Below are 21,423 nucleotides of genomic sequence, written 5' to 3'. Positions count from 1 at the left end.
ATCTCTCTCTCTCTCTCTCTCTCTCTCTCTCTCTCTCTCTCTCTCTTCCTCACACAATCCCTATTCATTGATTAAACTTTTGATATTCCAACCGGAACCGGATTAATGATCTATTGTCCAAAAGTCACTCCATTCATCGAACTCTCAATACTACCCAACTAAAAAAAACCCACCGAACAACACCACCGACCCAATGGCCTCATCCACCGACATCTCCTCTATCCCAACACCGGCCCACTGCACCGCAGACTTCTGCCTAATCCCGGTAAGCTCCGAATATCTCCCTTCCAGAACCCTTCCATCAGTCCCGACAACGCTGCCGGCAAAAACCAACACTATACATGCAACCCGACCACGCAACATGTGTCCTCCATGGGATCGTATCAAATCAGACCATCCAACTAACCCAGAACCTGCGCATTTGCTGTCCAGATCGGCACCTCGTCCCCGTCCGTCTCCGCCCAAATCGCTGACGTCCAACGCCTCGTCGAGAAATCCGGCCTCAAGTACGTGATGCACAGCGCCGGCACGACGCTCGGTATGAAATGCGATACACTGATTGAGTCCCACTCATGATGCGTTGTTTGTCCTCCTGGTATTGGTCCGATCGCGAAGCTGACGGCTGTGTTTGTGGCATGTTTGTTCAGAGGGGCCCTGGGACAGAGTTCATCAGGTTATTGGACAGGCGCATACCGTTCTGCATCAGCAGGGGATTGTGCGCATTCAGACGGATGTCCGGGTTGGGTCGAGGTTGGTTTCTTTTCCTTTCTTTCTTTCTTTCTTTCTTTCTTTCTTTCTTTCTCTCTCTCTCTCTCTCTGGGGTTTGGGGTGTGATTTGTGGGGGTGGGGTGCTGTGTGCGCCGTCGACCCCTCTTTGCATCGTGGTGCGTTGTTTGTGGTGATGAGGGCTGATGTCGGGTGGTACAGGACCGATAAGGAGCAGTCGTTCGAGGATAAAGTGAACAAGGTCCGGGAGTTGTTGGGGAAGGAGTAAGTGGTTTTTGCGATTATTTCCTTCTCCCGTGTTTTTCTCAGCGTGGGAGGTAAAGGTCTGTTTCGGGTATATTCCATTTCTAGGTAATATCTGACGCTTGCTACGTACATGGCATGGTATGGTATGAAGATGGTTGGGATATATGGACAACACAAAGAAGGCTCATCTATATTCAAAGTCAAGTCATGGCTCACCCAAAAACGCCGATATCCTGTGTTCCCGTGTACATGTGACTTCTCAATAATATCGACAGCGAGGCTAATCCGTAAAATATGTCAGCCTCGAAAAGCAACAGCGCTGATTTCAAGCCTGTCCGTCGCCAATTAAACACTTTAACATGGTGAAAATGGGGGATGAAGAAACGAGATGGACGGATGTCGGAAGCGTCTCTTCCGCTTAGAGCGTGATGCCGCCGCCGAGCAGGCTGCCCCAATCGCCTCCCACCCAGACCCATTCGCCCATGCTGGGGTTGGAGCCCAGTTTGGCGCTCTGCACCAGTTCAACCAGTCCCTTGAAGACGTTAGAGTAGGTCGAGGCACCGCTGGTCTGGGTGGCGGCCGTTAGGTTGGTCCGGCCCACGGCATTGGTGACGCCGTTCAGGTTATCGACGGTCTTGATGGCGGGGCCCTTGTCGAAGAAATCAACCAGGATGAAGGCTGGTTGGCGGCCGTAGGCTTCCTTGCACTTGGTGGCTGCGTCGCCCAGGTTGCCGGTCCCGCCGGACGGCGCGTTAGTGGTCGACACGTAGCTGGAGTTGGGATACTCCAGGGTGAGAACGGTCTGGTAGAGGAAGTGGTTCATGAAGGGCAAACGATTCGACGAGAGCGCGGATGACAGGTCATTCTGAAGGCTGGATGGACGGTCGGGGTTGCAGGAGAAGTTGGAGGGGTTCGTTACGTCGTAAGGGTTCTCCCAAATGTAGGTGAACTCATCCATGAGGTACGGGGCCACCGTATTCTTGGACGCATCCAAGGATGCCACAAAGGTCATTAATCGAGTTCCATTGTTGATCAGACTTTGCAACGTTGGCCACGAGCTCGGCGCGGCGGTCTGGGAGGTGGGTGTGTATGCGTAGTCGACGATGTCGGCAGTTTGGAATTGCGAATGGAGATCAGAGGCAGAGGCGTCGTCAGAGTTGACCAGTAACAGCGTTACCACTAAGAATGGGAACCGTGGTCAGCACCAGTCTTTGATTATCGGCCAACAGTGAGGCAAGGAGGGTATAATATACACGAATAACATACCGTCGTTCTTGTTGGAATCCAACCAGCTTTTGATTTCGGACAACCATGTGCTCAGCTTCCCTGCGTCCAGCAACTCACAACTAGAATGACATAAATGCCACTCGCTATCTTTTTTATGGACTTGACCCGAGATCAAGCGAACTCCGGCGTCGAGCTGCACCGTGGTATTGAAATACCTGGAGCAAGGTTAGTAACAATAAGCAGGGGATACCGGAATCGCCCTTGGTGTCACACGTACTGATTCCCAGACGTCGAATAGCCCGTCGAAGCATCTCGTACAAAAGGACTGTCATGTGCACCCAGATGAGTGATCTCGCCGTAAGATTTCGAGCATAAATCCGGTGAGTTATTGCATGCTGTTTGCCGCGGGAGCACCGTTCCGGCAGCAGCCAAAGGAAGCACAGCTAAGAGGCCAAACCCTAGCATATTGACAGCGGCGTGATATGTGATGATAGCGATCAACGACCAGGATGAGCAGCGTCAAATATGCAACGGCTGCAGTGGAAAAGGGAGAAGGAAGGGAGGTGGGTGGAGATGTACTATGCAATGAGACTATTGATAGGACTAGAACGTGATAGTCCGTGCGATATGGAGTAGTACTGAGGTCGATAAAAAAAATAAAGAGATTAAAGAGGCTTGTTTGTTTCAGGGAGGAATCCCGTACCAGTCTATGAATCTGATACAGAATTGAAGAGATTGAGGACTACGATCCAAAGAAACAAACCCCACTCCTTCAATTCCGATAGATAAATAAGAATCAAACGTTCACCCAAGGCAACAACACACCGCTAGTGGATCTCCACTGGGAGGCCTCAGACGCATGTCGTCGATCGGAGGGTGATAGTGGACCATGGGGACGGTATTTTATTCGGGATGGACACTGCTGGCCGCGTTGCCTCTGCGACTATTCTTAGAAAGACAAGGCTTTTGTGACGCGCCATGCGTGGCTCAGCCAACCAATTAACCCTGTTTTGCCGTTGCTGTGGTCCCGACCCTTTCAGACGGGTGCTTGGCATCATTGAGGTATTCCTCATACTACGACTAGCTAGTAGTAGTAAAATGTCCTCCACTGTTGCCAATACTGATTTGGTGGTTCAACTAGGGACTCCAGTAAACGTTTGTGTCGGAAAGAAGAAACATTCCAGTGAACAGGTCTGAACATGTGCAGGAGAACATTATCTATTGCAGAGCAGGAATTTATCATTATATCATACATGCGAGTCCCGGTTGGCACTACTATTATACAATTCTCTCATCCGAGAATAACCCGCTCCCTGAAGGTAAGCTGACCTCATCTTCTTAACCCGTCTCCGCCTCGTCCGGTTGGGAGGGTTTACCAACCCTTTGGTATCGCGAATCTCCCGGTCCCCAAACAAAGATGGCTCGCCCCAGGCAAGATTGATGTCCCCGAGGACTCGCGCCACGCTGTAGGGATTTTCGTGCCGCAACATGCGGTTCATCCGACGATTGACCAACCCATGCCGTCCGTAGAGTACTGCCAAGCGATGTCGGCAAGCCCGGCGGATCCATGCCACCGAGAGGTGAACTCCATTTTTTTCCAGTTCACGGAGAAGGACTAGACCGCGTACCCAGGGGATCAGGCTCTCATACGGATCCCCCTGGGTGACCATCCACTTCCGCTGTTGAGACACCCGCGTCCTAAAGCCCCACGCGACGATAGCAGCCTGCATGTTCTGACTGAAGATCTTCCGGAGAAAGCGGTCCCCATGCTGCTGGGCCAGACCGCCCGTATCGCGTTGTGATTTCTTTGGATACGAGACGATAGATCGAGTAGTATTTGAGTTGGAAGAATATTGCCGGGCTAGCCATAGACAACATTTCCGGAGTTCTTCCCAAAGGTTAAGCATCCCTAGGCGCTTCAGCACCTCAACCCAGAGCTCAGTAACCGCCAGGTCGCCGTTAGAGGTACCGTGCCGCAGGGTGTGAGAAACAAACTTGATTTCTCTTGTAGCAGGAATATCGTCGCGCCGAGGCGGTTTTCCTGGTGCACGGGGGATGAGAACACGTTCAGCGATGAAGTCAATGCTCTCTTGAGACAGCGTCGCGCCGCGTAGGGCCATGTTGTCAACAACTTGAATCGCCATCTTCCACTCCCCGGCCGCCAAAAATTTCCGAAAATGAACGTTGGCAAGGTCCGATTTGTCCTCGAATATCTGGCCAAGAATAGCCAAAGTCAGGTTGTACGGACGCCAGTCGCGAGCAACATAGTACGATAACAACAACGACTCTTGCAGCTGAGCGTCCTCTAAGACATCCGGATGCTGGTCACTGTTAAGCAGATCGGACAGGAGGATATCACGGTTTTCCGTCGCTAACTTGTGAAGGAGGCGTACAAATACACTGTCGCCTACGGAAATCCCTGCTTTCTGAAGCTCCTGGAGCTTATCAGCTATGTCCTGGCAACCATGCGCTCGGGTAGCCATCTCGCGCAGTGACTGAGGCCCGATGGTCGTCACACCGAACATTCGTAATCCAGAGAGAATCATTTCAAACCTAAGAGCTTTTGTAGCGAACAGTCTAGCACCGAAGTCATCCTTGAAAGGCTTCTCCTCTAGCCAGGCTTTTCCACGAGATTCTGACTGTTGGTCCTCTGGCTGCCGTGCCAACTCATCTCTTGGGTCAGATTCGTCTTCGCTGATCGCTTCGACCTGGTCGGGGAATCGAATGCTAGCATAGCGACGGAGCTTCTGAATAAGTCCAGGAGAGCCACACTCATTTGTGTGCTCGATCAGTGGCTGAATGTCCTCGTAGGACTGCGGATGGTCACCCCGCTCGATAAGAAGTTTATGTATTCGAGGGGCATAGTCGATGTAATCACTCTGTAGCACGGTGGATATGGCTTGGCTGTAGATTTTGTGACCGTGTGTAGCACGGCATATACTCTCGAAGGCCCTTAGCCCCGCGGGTATCAAATGACGTTTGGGCTTCCACGGGATGGTAGATGCAGTATATAATGGGTTGGACGAATTTATAGCCGGTTTGAGAACACTTAGGACGTCATTCGGACAGGGCAAATGGGGATCTCGAAGCCGTTTGTGCCATTCCACTGCTTGCTGCGCCAAGCCACGTTCGAGGAACCCTCCCACGATACTCTCGTAGAACCTGTCCCATCGCCTTCCTGTTTTGACCCATAGCTCAAAAGCATAGTCTGCCAGCTCCTTCAGTATAACTTCCTGTTTCAAACCCAATTCCACAAAGCTTTGCCAGAAAAAGTCCGCTGTGTCCCCAGAAACAGGAAGCTGTACTCCTTCCACTCGGGTCATTAAGCCCTCCCAAATATCCAAAGTGCCTCGGTCTCCATAATGCCGTTGTCGGTAGCGGAGCAATTCCTCCCAGAGAGCGAAGTCGTGTCGCCGGTCCGGGTCGTCAACTAGACGACTTCCTATGTCATTGGTGTGTCCTATATCCGACTCGAATTCCAGTTTTTCCGGCTGTAATAATAAGCCCCGTGGTGAGTCAGCAGCATATATGCCAGAAGATACATCATTTGTCTGTCCGCTGTTCCTCGATTGTGCCTGTGGCGCTTGTATCTCATATACACGAAAACTAAGCGGTGGTCGCGCAGGTCGTGTACCAAAATCAGCACTAGTTATCTGTTCCGATTCGACCGGCTGTGCGCTTCGGCTTTGCCGTGAGGCTTGTCTGTAGCTTCGTAAACACTCGCATTTGTATCTTGATTCTAGCTGTTCAATTCCAATGGGCGCCGATATTAAAGAGTCGAGAACCGAGAGAGCTGATGGTCTCTTCAGTAATCGAAGGAGAGCCGGTCGCATGAGTGATGAAAAGAGAGTGGTGGGGAAAGAGTAACTAATATTGTAATCATCCTCCTCGCCTATGCCTCATATGCCGAAATTCATCAGGGTCGAGGAGTAAAAGGAGTGTCTCTAATCGCCTCTGAAGCTCTTTGATATCGCGGACACTTTTTGGCAATGACGGAGACCGATAATGCGCTATGCTCTTCTAGGTTAGGCTTTTCAAAAATCACATGAGAGTCACCCTTTACTAAGCAATGCACCTGAAAGGCGGAGCGATCAGGAAAATCACGTGATATTTGACTCCCAATTCGGATCCACACCTCACGACATCGAATGATCACTGCTGCCAGTCTTTCACCTGCCATTGTCGTCTCTCTCTCCTCAATCCCTTCAGTCTTTCGCATTTGCGCACCGCCAAAATGTTCCGCACCGCTCCTCGTATGGCCGGGTATGTACTTTTCAATTGTTACCTCATTTGCATATCCGCGCACAGATCCAACAATTGAGTCCCGATCCTCCGGTGAATTTGATGCTCAATTGGCCGAGTCATGCCCAGTCGACCCCCGGTGAATACAGCTTAAGCTGATATCTCAATTTTTGCTCCTCTAGATTCGTGTTCCGTGAGAACCGTGTCCCTTACTACCAGCGTCTTTTCCAGCAGCACGACGGCAAGCGTCAGTGGTGGAAGGTTAGTTGATCTACAGATTAACCGTGTACGATATGTCGGATAAGAAAGACGTCCTAATTACTTCAATTGCTACTTAGACCGAGCGTAGCAAGTACGTCATGTACCCCTACCTCTTCTCCGTCTACGGTCTGGGTGCTGGTGAGTGTTGTCTGCATATTTTGGATGCCTTGTTTAAATGCTAACTTTTCTTAGCTACCACCTACGCTATGATCCGCATGGTCTTCGTAAGTCACCCTTCTGCTCCTTGTGCTATGCGTGGCTTCCTAGTCAAAGCGCCCAATACATTGTGCAACTGTACTAACATTGTATACAGGGCCACAAGACCTGGTTCGGCAAGGAATAAATGGGTTTCTCGTCAAGCTACATTTGTCATAATAAACAAAATAACAACATTGTTGCGATTGGCGGTGTATCTCTATTTTCAAGATGGCTTGGTTGAGAGAAAGATATTCAACGTTGTATATAAGATAAGCTAGGGCGTCAATGTGTGAATTCTTTCCTCAACTCAATCCTTAACTATGCGCTTGCAGGCTCGCTGTATCCATGGATAGACTATAATGATCTTGGATGATACTTATATCCAGTGCGTTTTTGAAGAAGCCATTCAGTGAGTATCTGTCGTTTTGTGTGCGGGCAGCACTTGTGCGGCGAATCTATCTATATAGCAGTAGGGAATCGGTTAGACGAAACAATTACACCTATGTACATATCTTTGTTTCGTTTGTACATTTGGAGAGAGTGCAATGCCCATAGCTATAAACACCTATCAGCTGACTTCGGATGATTTTCGAGAGCTTTGTAGCTTAGTAAGCCATTTCGGCGACGATTGCATCCAATGGATGTTGATCGGATAAGCCACTGCATCCATATCAATCATGTTCACTCGATATAGAAAGCGACAAGCATCGCAATGTACATATGACTTTCTTGCGTAGTCATTCTATACTTAACACATATGAGCTATTCTCACTCACATGTTTCGTTTAGTGGTCGAATATCGCACTAAGTCAAGTATATATTGGTATGCTACTCCACTTTATATAAACATCGGGTACCCTGACAGTGCCTTGCAGGTATTCATACCATACTAACTGCTAACGGAAATGAACCGTACATCTGCTGGACGGCCAGCAAAACGAGTGCGCCAGGCATGTGAGCCATGCAGGTTAGTCCACCAACATAATTATACATTACAATGACTGAGTTAAACATCAGGCGCAAGAAGGCAAAATGCCCCGGAGAACAGCCAGTTTGCTCGCTGTGCGCACGGCTACAGCAGCAATGCGCATATGCCGAAGAAGGAAGAAGATCACTACTAACAAATGGATTTGGGTCTGGAGATCCAGTTCCTGTGCCAACTACTCCGGAGATAAGGATTTCCCAGGCTTTGGTAAGAACCGATCCGCTGAAGTCTCTAAAAGCAGGTCTGGTAACATACGCCACAGGAGGGCCGCCTAGGCAGCCTTGAAACAAAGATGAGTGAGGTTCTGGATGCTTTAGGGTACGCCAACCACATTACGGCCCTACCAGGGAACTACTAACAGTTGCATCAGCCGGAATAACCAAAGACCTGAACAACAGACAACAACGTCCTTTATGCCACCTACCCTTGGTGGCTCCGTAACATCATCCTTATCACTGAGCCAACTCACACCTCTTCCGACGTGGGAAAATGTCCTTGCTATTGCAGAGCTGTATCTGCTATACTGCGACTCGCAGCCTCTCCCTCTTTTTCATAGGGACAGTTTTCTCAGTAGTCTAGGAAACCGTGACCCTGAGGTTATTTACGCCATTCTTGCCTTGAGTGCCCGATTTGCCGAGGATCAATATCGCGACGCCAATGATTTAGCAGCTCGCACCAGCGGTTATACAGAAGTGGCCCGCAGTTTAGTGATGAGACGGGTATCAGAAGGACCTGTGGAGCTATCAACCTTACAATGTTTATGTCTTCTGAGCTTAGTGGACTTCACAAGTAAGATATTTGTTCAAAATTGACTTGTCTATGCTAATTGGACTCATAGATGGAAATACTCATCGCTCGAGTATCCACAGCAGCCTAGCTATGAATTTAGCACATTGTGCGAACCTCGCATCGGAGTCTCATCTTGTACTCTCGCCCGCGGCGCGAGAAGAGCGCAGGCGATGCTTTTGGAGCATCTGCCTGCTCAAGCGCCTTCATGGAATGGAATTTGACTATATGGATCTCCCAGATGGCAGCTTCCCACCTTACCCAGAGAGTCCTAGCATGCCACAGTCTCGTTCACCAAACGACATGACTGATGGAGCTCGGACTACTGATCTCAAAGATCAAGGCATAGTGGCCTATGTGATCATGCTTAGTGAAGTATTTGCGAAGACTGCTAGGTATGTCCGTCGTCACGGGAAGCCAACCAACGTACCACCGTGGTCTTCACAATCCGAATACTCCAAGATTATCACACTTCAGATGGACCTAGAAACGTGCGTGCCGTATATCCATCGATTCAAGCCCGCCAGCCTATCTGAAAGGACGTTCGAGGATCTCCAAGCAAACCGAAATTATTGGGGTCCATTCTTCCTAAACCAGTGCCTATATCATACCATCTTATGTCTCCTCAACCATCCACTTCTACTTTCCCTGGGTCTTAGAAATTTCCGAAGCACTATCCCTGAGATATTCCTGCAACATACCTCCGACCTAATATCAACACACACCACCTGGATAATACACTTTATCAAGTATTTTGAAGAGAAGTCGTTCATGGTCTCAGATCCGTTTCTGGGATACAGCGCTGCCGTTGTGGCTACGATTGAACTACAGCTGAGCTTTACCGAAAACCCTACAATTCGTCAAGAGAAGCGTGATCGGTTTCTCATATGTGTCGGCTTTGTACAGAAGCTGGGGGAGAAATGGCCGTATATGGCCCGATTGGTATGTCTTATCCTATTGATTATAGATAATAGGCTAAGTGAAGTACTTGTACCGCAGGCCGACAGATTACAACGTTTGGAAGATGCTGTCTCTGCTTCCTACCAGCCCGAATCCGGAGCTCAAAATAAGAGTCTACTAATAGATCTCTCTCGCTTCTGGGAGATCCTCGAATATTCTTCAAACAGCGACTCAGATTCTGCCAGACGCATGTTCGGCGACTCTTTGTATTCGGAGCCTCCCACATTTACGGGAGAAGTGTCTCAAACATCTCCCCTGCCCGAACCATTTCGACTCGGCCCCCAACAGGGACTTTCACCATCTCCAATGCCACGGTATAGTCTTCAAACACCATTCCCTGCAGGCCCGCCGTATACCATTGAGCCAGGAAATTCACCGCGGCCTGATGGGCTAGACGACGAATTCTCTATTCTTGCTGCAAACTTCTTTTCTCAAGGACAAGAGTTCTTACGAAACTGTGACAACAGGACGGAGATCGGAAACTTTTGATGCTGCAGCGATTTCTCTTTCTCATTTTCTTTCAAATTTAGATATTTGTGTATTCGAATCATCCTCTTGCACTCGTCCTGATCAGTCGGGCGGGTAAAATGTATATGAATCTCTTAGAATAGCCACCGGCTTGGCTACATTGATCAGCTGTCTTTTCTTATTCATTCATTCATTATATTTGGTCATTATATAGCCCAATTGCTCTCTTATATTACAGCTGACTTGGGAACAGGCAAACAGAAAGCGGCCATGAGACCAAATACCACAGGCGGAGGTTGATGCAGATTTCTCCACATTGTGGTCCCTACTCACGTCTCAGCAAACACTGGCGCGCATTTCGAACTAGCCTTTGGTTTAGTGTACGTGATCTTCGCAACACCGTCACTGATTTTGCGGTTACATCAAGGCACAATTCAATTCTTCAGTTCTGGTTCGTCCAGTGCAGCCTTGAAATAGCTCACAAACATCCATACGTCGGTAAAGGTGTTGTACAAGGGAGTAGGGGCAACGCGAACGACACCTGGCTCTCTCTTGTCGCAAACTATACCTCCTTCTTGCAATTTCTGGGAGACGTTCTGCAACAAGCCGGGCTTCAGTAGTAGACTGAGTTGGGCTCCTCTTGCCTCGGGGTCTGCTGGCGTGATAATGCGGAAAGGGCGTGTTTCGTCAGTGGTATCTTTCAGCAAGAGATGCTCCAAGTATGCCGTTAGCATAACAGATTTCTTGCGTAGTTCAGCCATAGATGTCTCGTCGAAAACGGACAACGAGGCGCAGAGACATGCAAGATCGATAGCCGAAGGATTCGAAAGTTGCCAACCACCTGCTCCGGGAATTGGCTTGAAATCTTTTTGAACATGTTAGCTCTAACCGCCTTTTTGGTCTTCCGCTACTTACTATTGTCCATCTTGAACCTCACGCTTCTATCACCACCGTACCACCCAGTCAGACGATGCCGAAACTTTGGAGCGTCTTCTCCTTCGCTATAATCAACTCGACCGTGCCTCTCATGGACAAAAAGGCCCCCCATTGCCCCAGGTCCAGCATTTCCATATTTATACGTGCACCAGGCTGCAAAGTCGACATTCCAGTCATGTAGTTTCAGCTCAGCGTTGCCGTACGCATGCGCTAAGTCCCACCCAATAGGAAGATTCCGTGACTGTGCATAGGCTGTGATCCTTTGGATGTCAAAAAGCTGTCCAGTGTAGTATTGGATCCCTGGCAAAAGAATGAGAGCTGCACTTTCAGCATGCTCGTCAATGTAAGACAAGATCTTTTCTGTGGAGATCTCGTACTCGCCCTCGTCAGGGCCAATGAGAACCATGGATTGCTTCGGGTCGAGATCGTGCCAGGCCAGATGAGATTCAATGGCATACTGCATTGGTATTAATACGCGTGGGCTAGAGCAGGTGGGTCCGTTGTCAGACATGAAGTTCTTATACTTACATGATCGCTGGGGAAAGCCTTCCAATCTAACAGAATCTTATACTTTGTTGGAGTCGGCTTATAGAAGCTTGCAAGCAAGAGATGAAGGTTTGCAGTTAGGGTTCCCATTGCTGCGACTTCACCTGCTTGTGCTCCAACGATCTTACTCATCGATGCTGCGGCTTGTTCCGAAAGCAATTGCCACTGTTTCAGAGGAGAGCCCTCGAGATCTACAAAATGACCAGATACACCAATTGACGACCAAGTATCTAACTGTGCTTCCAGGTATTTCGCCGTGGCCTTTGGCTGAATACCCAGAGAGTTGCCACAGAAGTAAATGCATGCGTCTGGTGAGAGACCTAGGAGGTTGTCAGACGGTATACCGTGCAAAAGAGATTTTGAGGGCAGCCAATACCTGGCTTCGCAAGCTTCTTGCTATTGATGTTTGCCTTTGAAGGGATAATGAACTTTTCACGGAATGATGCCAACGGGTCTGCTGCGTCAAGAGACGCCGCGTATTCTTTTGACCCTGCATTTTCAGGGAAAATCGGCTTGGACGACTTGACGTTAGACATCGTGTATGGACTTCGGTAACTTTTCAAGAGTTTTATTAAGAATGAATTTCTTGCTAATTCCGTGGACCACAGACGTGTCTTTATACGTCATTGTATGCCATTTGCAACTCCTCGTCCTTCGGTTGCTCAGGCCGGATGGCTATCCGCTTCCGCCTCACATCCGTGTTGATAATAGGACCAGTCCGACAATACCCTTCTTCGTCAGGGGACCCATACCATATTGCGCTCCTGTAATTATTCCTGCTGACGTGCATATTGTACTAGCTCGGAGTGTGTACCGGCCTTTTGATGTTATATTCATAGATTGATTGAGCCGGAAGCCGCTTCTTGATCCGGCCCTTCTTCCGCCATACCCTCGATATCAGACCATTATACGTTGATAAACGTGTATAAGAATTCACTGTTTCTGAAATCAGTTGGTTGTGCTAAAGGCAATTCTAAGGACAAGACTTCGTCACAGGATATCGTTTCTATCTACAGCACACCATGCGCTATACTCCTGAGGTTTCACTCGACGAATATGGGGTGTCACTTCAGAATGGCTTCCTTCCTCATTCTCCCCCATTGAAGACGATGGAAAATCCTTATTACTGGCCGTGGGAGCATATTGTTAGTGACCTACCGAACCATATCCGATTCCGAACTATAAGACAAGCTGTGGAAGTACTTCCTATTCTTTCGACGTCGAAGCTACAAGGAGAGCCAGAGTGGAGGAGAGCCTATCTTTTACTTTCCTATCTTACACATGCTTATATCTGGGGTGGTGAAAAACCGAAAGATGTAAGTCTCACTACTACAGAATCATCGGGCACCTTTTTAACCGGACACACAGATCCTGCCCCCAGCTATATCCTCACCATTCCTCGAAGTTTCGAGTCACTTAGAACTCCCTCCTTGTGCCACCTATGCAGCGCTTAATCTATGGAACTACGCAACCTCCGATCCCAATGCAGACCTCACAGACCCTGATCATCTCTCAGTGACAGCCTCATTCACCGGAACCAAAGACGAAGAATGGTTCCTAATGATCTCCGTCGCATTGGAAGCAAAAGGAGCACAACTTATCCCGTTGATGCTCGACACAATCCACGCCGTCAGTATTGATGACACTCACCGTGCGTGTGATTCCCTCCTCGCACTCAGCGAAGGGCTCAAGGAACTCCGCAAACTACTAGAACGGATGTACGAAAAGAACCGCCCCTCAGTATTCTACCACCAACTCCGCCCGCTTCTAGCCGGTAGCAAGAATATGGCCTCGGCCGGACTACCCAACGGCGTCTTCTACGACATCGGCTCAGGCCAAGGGAAATGGCATCAATACAGCGGTGGAAGCAATGCACAAAGCTCACTAATCCAGACATTTGACATATTCCTGGGTGTGGAGCATATAGCTACCGGAGGCATGAAGACTAATGATGCAGTTCAGCCAAGAGCTAAGAACGGATTCATGCAGGTATGTATCACCTTTGAACCCCCCCCCCCCCCCCAAATTAGCCCGAATCAGGACTAAACCTCTTCCTCCTCGCAGGAAATGAGAAACTATATGCCCGGTACTCACCGACGTTTCCTCGAGATGCTTACCAGGGTCTCAAATGTCCGTGCTTATGCGCTCAGTCACAAGGCCAACTCACCAATCCGAGATGCGTACAACACGGCTGTAATGTCTCTAGGGGTCTTCAGGGACTCACATATCCAAATTGTCACGAGATACATCATCATGGCGGCGAAGACGAAACCGCTATCCAGTGACTCCACACAAGTCAATTTGGCCACATCGACGACAACCCATATGCGAGATAAAACCGAGAAGCTTACTGGGGGGATCCATGGTACGGGTGGGACAGATCTGATACCATTCCTTAAGCAAACTCGAGATACGACTAAAGCTACCGCAAGTTATGATTAAGCGCCTACAAACCTATTGTTGTTTGTTAATATAATGTACATATTGAGGAGCCTAAGTGCAGGCTTGAGACTCTCGGGATTAGCTCTTTTGCTGTCTTGGAATATATCTATTGTCTGTTCTATAATTGAAATCGATTAATTGAAGACTTGAACGCTATTTCCTTTGGATATACTCGTTCGTATACACGGGACCCTTTATTGCTTATTTGCGGTTCAGCCCATTTCCATCTGGCCTGTTAGGGTGCCGCATGAGGTTACGTACACTACGTGGACCCCCATTGTGATTTTCAAATTGCATCACACTGCCCGTTTCTGATAAATGATCCGTGGTATTCCCTGACCTTTCAAATTGGCCCACAATTGTCACCCGATGTTTGGGGGGGTCCATGGTTACCTTCGGGCCCGGAGACGGAGGCGGATACGGATGTGCAGGCGGAGTTCTCTTGCACTTAGGGTTGTGATTGCTGATAACAATTAATGCTTACGATTAATGAAAAGTAAGCGGTGGGATAGCGTAGGGCCCGTTTAATCGCTACTTTCCTAGCTAAATTAATTACTATGGATTACACGAGCAATTGAAATCAAGTGACTCTTGCAGCCTCTAGAAGATAATATTAGACTATTCATTAGGTCGTCTAGGCCATTTCTGTACGTAGGTTCAGTGAATGGTATGGGCTCTCCTGGTTGTTCCCATACAGGAAATGAAGGACGTAATCCGTTCTGGAGAATATTTGGGTATAAGATACCCATTCTGGTACACGGGCAGGGGCGGTCAAGTGCCCTAGCCGTCGGCGGTCACATCTGATCGTATCTTCGCCAAGCTAGTGACTTGCGAGCGTAGGTGGCGCCCCATCCAATGTATGTGCATCGTATTGCTCAGCGAGCGAAGTGTCTCGGAGACGCGGCATGACTCGGAAAGGAAGCGAGTGGTGTCTTTATCACGACATTCAAAGCAGACGCGGAGCTTAACGCTTCTTCGTGTTGGCGGGCACTCCTTCACTCTCGCGCAGTTCAGTTAGCCTCTTCTCACGCTCAATAAGTCGCTCCTTCTCCTCCCTAATCATCTGATCCACCGTCCTGCTAGCCTCCCCCAAGCGATCTAATTCCTTGTTCTCGGTTGCTTTACTATAAGGGTTCCCCGGAGAGTCATTCGGAGGGATCTCCGCCGTCCTGACATTGCGCTGACCGCTTTGCTTAGTGTTCTTCCCCCCCTTTCCTTTCTGCGGTTGCGCCGACGGAGCACCCCCCGTAAGCAGCTCATGGAATTGCTCCACAGGTTCGTTGAAGACAATCTCCTCATAGTTCTGGCTGATAACTTGGTCTCGTCGCTCCTTCATGGCTTCCGCATCTGGCCCGTACGGGTGCAATTTGAGACTGTGCCAGAGAGTCTGAGGTTTCTCCATCGACTCCGGTACGAAGTAGAGTTTGATCTGGATCTCGAATTCACCCCATCCTGTTTCCGTTACCTCGAACGGGGGCTGTTCGATGGTACGGATGTTCTGGGCGTATGTCTCGTGCAGCTTGAATTGAACCTTCTTTAGCCAGTAGGAGATGTCTTCATCGTTGACGCCTTTCACGTAGACGCGCCACTGATGCGTGTGGTCGGTGGGGGCGTTGGGGGGTTTCTTGGCTGGGTCGAAGGGTTGAGCTTCGCTGCCGAATACTAGGAATGGTTAGAGTGCGTTCCATCGATTAAAGGTCGGATCAGTTGGATGTAGTCGGCGGTTAGGATGACGTACCAAAGGGCCTGAAGATAGAGACACCCTGTAGATGTAGTCGTTAGCTTGTAGTTTCCTTTTGGGAGGCAATCCGTTACTTACCCTCACGCGCTTCGTGCCTGTGGCGGAAGGCATAGCAGAAGGTGATTAGTGAAATGCGATCGCCTTGAAGAATAACCTAATGTACTGGAGAAAACGAGAAAGAAGGTTGATGAAGCTTAGACGTGCGCTAGAGTGCCTAGATCTTATCTAGTCTTGTCGCGAAATCACCGCGGGAATTGCCAGCTGCACGTGACAGCGCGGAGGGAATCATGACGATGGGGTGTTGTCGGAAGCGGTGGTTCCAGAGCTTGGAAGCTCCGAAGATCAGACCAGATGCGCTCGCAATGATCTACCGGACATACTTCTGATTTACGCTGGTTTTTCCTATCGCTTCAATCCCTAGCGTTAAACAGACAGAGAAGAACGCGGAAAATGGCTACGAAAAGGGTAGTGGTTGCGGGCGGAAACGGTTTTCTAGGTTGGTATACTTTTCTACTGCAGTGTCGGCTAGGACTTATAGATCGCTGACTGTATTTTTTCTCTCCTCATTTGCAGGCTCTAGGATATGCAGGTCTGCGGTAGCCAGAGGCTGGTCTGTAACTTCTCTCAGGTACGAGTTCTTCCAATAAAACCGAATCTGATTGTCCGTCGAAATTCATACTTTGTGTCGCAGCCGGTCCGGAGAACCACGCTGGGATGCGATTTCGAGTTCGCCCGAACGCCCTAGTTGGGCGGGCTCTGTAGAATGGGCTAGAGCAGATATGCTGAAACCGGAAACCTACAAGCCTTTCTTGAGCGGCGCTACCGCTGTTGTACACACCATGGGTATTCTCCTAGAGGCCGACTACAAAGGCGTGGTGCAAGGAAGGGAACCCATTATTAGTGGCCTACAAAGGGCCTTCAGCTCCTCGAAACTGGGCAGCCAAAATCCCCTACAAAGGCAGGAAGGCGAGCCATTAACAGCAAAGGAAAGAGATGGACAATTGACTTATGAACTCATGAACAGAGATTCTGGTCCGTATATGCTATACAGTATTTTGAAGACAGAGTGCTGACTGAGTGGAACACAGCGATTGCCCTAGCCCAAGAGACCTCCAACGAGCATGTTCCAACTTTTGTATTCATTTCCGCCGCAGCAGGAGCGCCTGTTCTTCCGAGCAGGTATATCACAACCAAACGAGAAGCTGAAACAACCATATCAACGAGAATACCGGAATTGCGGAGTATCTTCATCCGAGCCCCATTTATGTACGACTCAAGCAGAAAATTTACATTGCCAATAGCACTTGGAGGCTTCATCGGGTCTCAGTTCAATGAGCTCTTGGGCAATAGACTTGATTTTCTCGGCACAATGGTAACCAAACCTTTTCAGGTGGATATGGTAGGTGAGGCCGTGGTTGAGGCGATGGAGGATGAGGCCGTGCGTGGTGCTGTAGGAACGAAGAAAATCGAAGCTCTGGCCACGAGTGCTTGGAGAAAAAGCATGCTATGAGTTCAACTTTGGGGAAATAAGGTAATACCAGTTCCTGGCTACTTCGCCAGGCTGTCAGGTAGTAGCCTGAGTGATTGTCCAATTTAAGATCGCAGGCCTGATAGTCCTAAACATGACTGGACGCTAATCGGCAAGCCCTGCGCTGTATTATAGATATAGTCTCATGTATTCTATCAGATCATGGTACCGCGTTCGAAGCTGTCACGAATTTCCGTAGTGTACTAATTGACTATTAGCCAGCGATCCTGGTCAACCAGCGATTAGGCTATAACATACCTTGTTATAAAAGCGCGCCAGCTTCTGGTTAAATTGCTTGTTCTTTTCGTTGATGTAGGTGACATCGGCGTCCTCTTCGCCGCCACGGCGTTCTCTCCGCTTCTTGAGCCGAACTTCTTCTGCTTTTCTAAGGTCTCCCACCAATTTATCGACAGCGGCTCGATCAGGCTTATTCTCAGTGAAGCCTACTGTATCGGCAGTGGAATAGAAAGAGCCATTCTTATCGACGGCGATCATTTCACCATCATTGGTTTCCACAATTTCCAAGTCGCCATTAGCAGCAGCCCTCTCGATAGCTGCTAACTTCTCTCGCTCGTAAGCTTCTAAGTCTGGCTGTATCTCGCGCAGTTGTCTCTTGTAGACTTTGCGTGCATCTTGTGTATAGTCCTGGAAAGCGACATCATCCCGATGGCGTTGTTTTTTCTCCATACGCTTATCCCACTTCTCGGATTCGTCAACCGTCCAATCCCATGCGCGTTTCCGTTCAAAATCTTCACCGGCGGCTTCCGTATCGGCTTTAAGTAGGTTGTGTGACGCAAACGCATGTTTACGAGACAATGACGAAAGCAGCGATGGATCGGTGGCTAGACGTTGTGTCTCGGCTGCTGTTTCCTTCAAGTTGCGTTCGGTCGCAGATTTCTATATTCAAGTGAGCTTGGGAAAGGGACCATATGAGAAATCTTAGGCAACAAAGCAGAGGAAGAAAAAGAAGAAACATACTGCACGAGCTTGAAGGGCCTTGAATCTTTCCTGTCTCTGGCGCGCTTTGCAGTCGTATCGTCTCCTTTCACGGGATCCGCTACCATCGATGAACTTCCTGAAGCTTTTGCGCCTTCAGATTCTTTTTGACTAGCATTGGAATCTTCGGCGGCATTATTTGGTTCCTTAGCTGTGACAGAAGCGGGCTCATTGTCGTCGGAAACCTCTGACGCAGGTTGTTTAGTGCTGCGCTCGGTAGGCATGATGGTATAACACCAGTGCAGCGGTTAGTGTCGGACGGTGCAAGCGGCGGTAGATTATTCGAAGACCTTCAGCTTCAAGTTGACGTCTGGTTGTAGATAATCGGAGATAAGATGGGAGATTGAAGAACAGCAGAAGCGCGAGATCGCAACCTTAACGTTACGATGGCTTTTCCCACCGCCCATTTCACCGCCCGTGCTCCGACCCCCATCATCATTTATGTGCTTTTTACCATGATAATGTTCTAGGCACAAAGCGTGCGACTCTAAAGGTGGCCATTGGGCATTGGATGTAACCAATGTCCAAACGCTTAGATTATCGTTTGTGGCTAGGGCCAAGGCGACGACTGCGTTCCCGACTCTCTCTGTCGCAATCATCTCTCCGACATGCCTCGGGCGATGCCAAACGGGGCGCTCTAGAGTCACTCATCAAACCCACACCATCTCAGCTATTTCGATTTGCTTTGACAGGGAGTACACAACCGGTTCATAATGGAGTACTTCCGAAAACAGCCCAGGACAGACATCTAGAGGAACTCTTTTCAGAGGAATGGCCTTTGAGCACGTCACCTCCTCCACCTCTGTGGAGCTCTCTCCAACAAAGAACCCTAGCTCCATGTAAGACAGAGGTGTTACGAGGTATGAAAAAAGATATTCGGAATCTGAACCACCTACGCTCATTGATTGAAAGAAATGTCAACGATCCACTCGGTGGGATGTTTTTGCAAACAGGGCATTGTAGGTTCCTAGCCCAGGCATTAGAACGCTGTGAGCGGTCTAATGCTTATGGAGAAATACTCTCAACCATTAATGGGATCCTCATGAGGCTAGAGAAACTAAGAGCACCCGTGTCGCCTTCACTATTTGTTATAGGGATGTACTATTCTTGTCTTGCCTTCTCGGCATCAGCTCTGAAACGGCACCTCGAAGGCTATATTTCCCTCCGTCTCCCGCGGCTGGATTTAGAGTCGTGCGCTCCCCTTGTGGACGCTCTTCTCGTTTCCCTCAAACTTTTGCCATTCCAGGAGCCAGGTCATAATACCAGTGAGATGCGAAGTATAGTCACGGGAGAAAGTGCTGGTGGGGGCTTTTCAGAGCACAATTTGCACAGTATAATGTGTTGGGCCGATCATCATGATTCAACCCAATCCGTTGGGCCGTATTTGTCATTACTCGCAAGATTACGGAGCGACAGAACATTACAAGACGTATGGGATCGGACGACGAAAAGACTACGTCCTGATTCACCTCATACTTTCCAGTCAGCTTATGGCTGTGTGGAAGCTCTTGTCGAGGTTGGAAGCCATAGAAAAGCTGTAACCTATCTCAGACAGATATCAAAATGCGCCAATGGTAATCTGCCTGGTCTATCTAACTTCGAGGGTTTAAGAGGTCTCCTCGCAGCCGAACGAGTGGCCAATGCAATTCCGCAGCTTGCGGGGAAGGAGTACACTAGCATTCTTGAAGCGCAACTAGAAGATATGGAGAAGAGACTCGGAATCACTTGGAATAGACGGAAATCAGTCCATACTAGCATCTCCAATCCGATCTACATCAGTTCTGAACAACCACTCCTGACAATCGATGGCGACAGTGCAGGGTATGATAGCAGTACGCGCCTAATCGCAGAGATTGAAGCACTCGGATGCTCAAAATCGATGCTGGAGCTAGAAAGGATCGCTAACCTGTTGGACGAATTTGAAGGGGATCAGATTCATATCCCCATACCGTATAAGGAAGCTGCACCTTATGACTTCGCTTGGTTTCCTCAGCGGTCCCCGATTGAGTTGCCAAACAACTCTTTGCCAGTAGGAATTGACCAGTCTAGTGCGCGGCCGTCCTCGGTTTTGGGATTACTTCGTGTCAGGCCACACAGCCATGGGATATCCCTAGTGCCTGAATGTTGCCTACATCTGATGCAGCTTGGCTACTTGGTTGCGAGACCCAAATCGGCCCAAACTTGGGAAGAGACAGGCCATATCGTGACTTGGGACCGTACCTTTGGTCGATTCGTTGCCGTTTTTGTTGGGAAATGCCGTGGAGCTCTAGATGCTGAGAAACAGTGGATCGTTCCAAACCCATTCTTTGGCCTCGATGCAGTTATGAGGATCTCTCCTGGAAATGATCTACCCGACCAGAAGGGCATCAACCCTCCATTTGGACATTCTTACCCAGTGTACTATGTGGATGCAGACCCAGGGCCAGATCTCGTATTCGAAACAACAAGCTGATCCCACGCGTTGACCCGTACTTGATAATACCCTGGGATATGAGAAACGCACAGGCCTCAATTACAGCCCCATAGACCGTCTAAGACTTGGAAACTAATGGACTAGTGAACCCAATCTCAGCCAGCCAGTAAGTGGCGATCTAGATCTCCTGCGGCATCTGCGGGTGCAGTTAGGATTACGGCTGGGTAACCGCGCATAGTGCCGTGGAAATACCATGACCTTTCTACTCGCCCAGAGGTTTACAAAATGGAGATGGCATGCGATCTCGTGGGGCCTGACAATCTCAGCCATTCATTAACATTGGCTTTAGGGATGCCTCCTTTTGGGACCCTTTTTTCGTTCTTTCTTTCTTTCTATTTCCGTAATGATACCCGGGGCTTTCTGGTGTCGACAAAGTGGATCGACTCTATTCTCTCGTATATACTGCCAGAAAAGAATACAATCACATGCCCAGGTGGTATTGTGGAATGATGTCATTTTGTCAGTGTATCAGTTATTTCCATCAGTTGAGTTGCGTGCCAGCATGGTCAGCTATGCCGGAGGTGAACACGCAGTAGACGACATCTGGTTTTGGATGTATAATATTATTCTTGAAGCGGATTGTCTGTTCAATGTACCCATTTGAAACGCAGTAAGACCAAAAATGGCCATTTGTGGTAACTTGCTAGATCCAGGCAGACTTG

General features: G+C 49.0%; 11 protein-coding genes across 11 annotated transcripts; 6 read left to right on the top strand and 5 right to left on the bottom strand.

Annotated features, from left to right (window-relative positions):
• Nucleotides 1-193: 193 nt before the first annotated feature.
• ABOM_010963 (thiamine-binding protein) lies at nt 194-994 on the top strand (the record flags this gene model as incomplete). Its single annotated transcript, XM_022538091.1, has 4 exons — nt 194-363; nt 411-538; nt 648-750; nt 928-994. 4 exons carry the CDS (start codon nt 194-196, stop codon nt 992-994), a joined length of 468 nt encoding a protein of 155 aa, XP_022384420.1.
• A 396-nt stretch (nt 995-1,390) lies between these two features.
• ABOM_010962 (uncharacterized protein) lies at nt 1,391-2,664 on the bottom strand (the record flags this gene model as incomplete). The annotated part of the gene is made up of 3 exons (XM_022538090.1): nt 1,391-2,151; nt 2,239-2,414; nt 2,477-2,664. The coding sequence occupies 3 exons, from the start codon at nt 2,662-2,664 to the stop codon at nt 1,391-1,393; spliced, it is 1,125 nt and encodes a 374-aa protein (XP_022384421.1).
• Nucleotides 2,665-3,446: 782 nt separating this feature from the next.
• ABOM_010961 (uncharacterized protein) lies at nt 3,447-6,032 on the bottom strand (the record flags this gene model as incomplete). The annotated part of the gene is made up of 1 exon (XM_022538089.1): nt 3,447-6,032. One exon carries the CDS (start codon nt 6,030-6,032, stop codon nt 3,447-3,449), a length of 2,586 nt encoding a protein of 861 aa, XP_022384418.1.
• Nucleotides 6,033-6,433: 401 nt separating this feature from the next.
• Nucleotides 6,434-7,045, top strand: ABOM_010960 (cytochrome c oxidase subunit 7; the record flags this gene model as incomplete). The annotated part of the gene is made up of 5 exons (XM_022538088.1): nt 6,434-6,462; nt 6,624-6,702; nt 6,780-6,840; nt 6,895-6,926; nt 7,016-7,045. The coding sequence occupies 5 exons, from the start codon at nt 6,434-6,436 to the stop codon at nt 7,043-7,045; spliced, it is 231 nt and encodes a 76-aa protein (XP_022384419.1).
• Nucleotides 7,046-7,805: 760 nt separating this feature from the next.
• ABOM_010959 (putative C6 transcription factor) lies at nt 7,806-10,120 on the top strand (the record flags this gene model as incomplete). The annotated part of the gene is made up of 6 exons (XM_022538087.1): nt 7,806-7,867; nt 7,918-8,092; nt 8,148-8,203; nt 8,256-8,674; nt 8,724-9,613; nt 9,671-10,120. 6 exons carry the CDS (start codon nt 7,806-7,808, stop codon nt 10,118-10,120), a joined length of 2,052 nt encoding a protein of 683 aa, XP_022384431.1.
• A 413-nt stretch (nt 10,121-10,533) lies between these two features.
• ABOM_010958 (kynureninase) lies at nt 10,534-12,117 on the bottom strand (the record flags this gene model as incomplete). The annotated part of the gene is made up of 4 exons (XM_022538086.1): nt 10,534-10,964; nt 11,015-11,492; nt 11,564-11,901; nt 11,958-12,117. The coding sequence occupies 4 exons, from the start codon at nt 12,115-12,117 to the stop codon at nt 10,534-10,536; spliced, it is 1,407 nt and encodes a 468-aa protein (XP_022384430.1).
• A 486-nt stretch (nt 12,118-12,603) lies between these two features.
• On the top strand, nt 12,604-14,023 carry ABOM_010957 (indoleamine 2,3-dioxygenase; the record flags this gene model as incomplete). Its single annotated transcript, XM_022538085.1, has 3 exons — nt 12,604-12,897; nt 12,950-13,570; nt 13,646-14,023. 3 exons carry the CDS (start codon nt 12,604-12,606, stop codon nt 14,021-14,023), a joined length of 1,293 nt encoding a protein of 430 aa, XP_022384429.1.
• A 964-nt stretch (nt 14,024-14,987) lies between these two features.
• Nucleotides 14,988-15,875, bottom strand: yaf9 (YEATS domain-containing protein YAF9; the record flags this gene model as incomplete). The annotated part of the gene is made up of 3 exons (XM_022538084.1): nt 14,988-15,685; nt 15,762-15,786; nt 15,843-15,875. The coding sequence occupies 3 exons, from the start codon at nt 15,873-15,875 to the stop codon at nt 14,988-14,990; spliced, it is 756 nt and encodes a 251-aa protein (XP_022384428.1).
• Nucleotides 15,876-16,543: 668 nt separating this feature from the next.
• Nucleotides 16,544-17,274, top strand: horA (ubiquinone biosynthesis protein COQ11; the record flags this gene model as incomplete). Its single annotated transcript, XM_022538083.1, has 2 exons — nt 16,544-16,796; nt 16,853-17,274. The coding sequence occupies 2 exons, from the start codon at nt 16,544-16,546 to the stop codon at nt 17,272-17,274; spliced, it is 675 nt and encodes a 224-aa protein (XP_022384427.1).
• A 173-nt stretch (nt 17,275-17,447) lies between these two features.
• On the bottom strand, nt 17,448-18,512 carry ABOM_010954 (pre-mRNA-splicing factor SYF2; the record flags this gene model as incomplete). The annotated part of the gene is made up of 3 exons (XM_022538082.1): nt 17,448-17,495; nt 17,551-18,189; nt 18,267-18,512. 3 exons carry the CDS (start codon nt 18,510-18,512, stop codon nt 17,448-17,450), a joined length of 933 nt encoding a protein of 310 aa, XP_022384426.1.
• An 818-nt stretch (nt 18,513-19,330) lies between these two features.
• On the top strand, nt 19,331-20,740 carry ABOM_010953 (uncharacterized protein; the record flags this gene model as incomplete). The annotated part of the gene is made up of 1 exon (XM_022538081.1): nt 19,331-20,740. The coding sequence occupies one exon, from the start codon at nt 19,331-19,333 to the stop codon at nt 20,738-20,740; it is 1,410 nt and encodes a 469-aa protein (XP_022384425.1).
• Nucleotides 20,741-21,423: the final 683 nt, after the last annotated feature.

Source organism: Aspergillus bombycis (genome assembly GCF_001792695.1).
Source record: "Aspergillus bombycis strain NRRL26010 chromosome Unknown contig00134, whole genome shotgun sequence".
Lineage (NCBI taxonomy): Eukaryota > Fungi > Ascomycota > Eurotiomycetes > Eurotiales > Aspergillaceae > Aspergillus > Aspergillus bombycis.
This window is presented reverse-complemented; position numbering and strand designations above follow the sequence as displayed.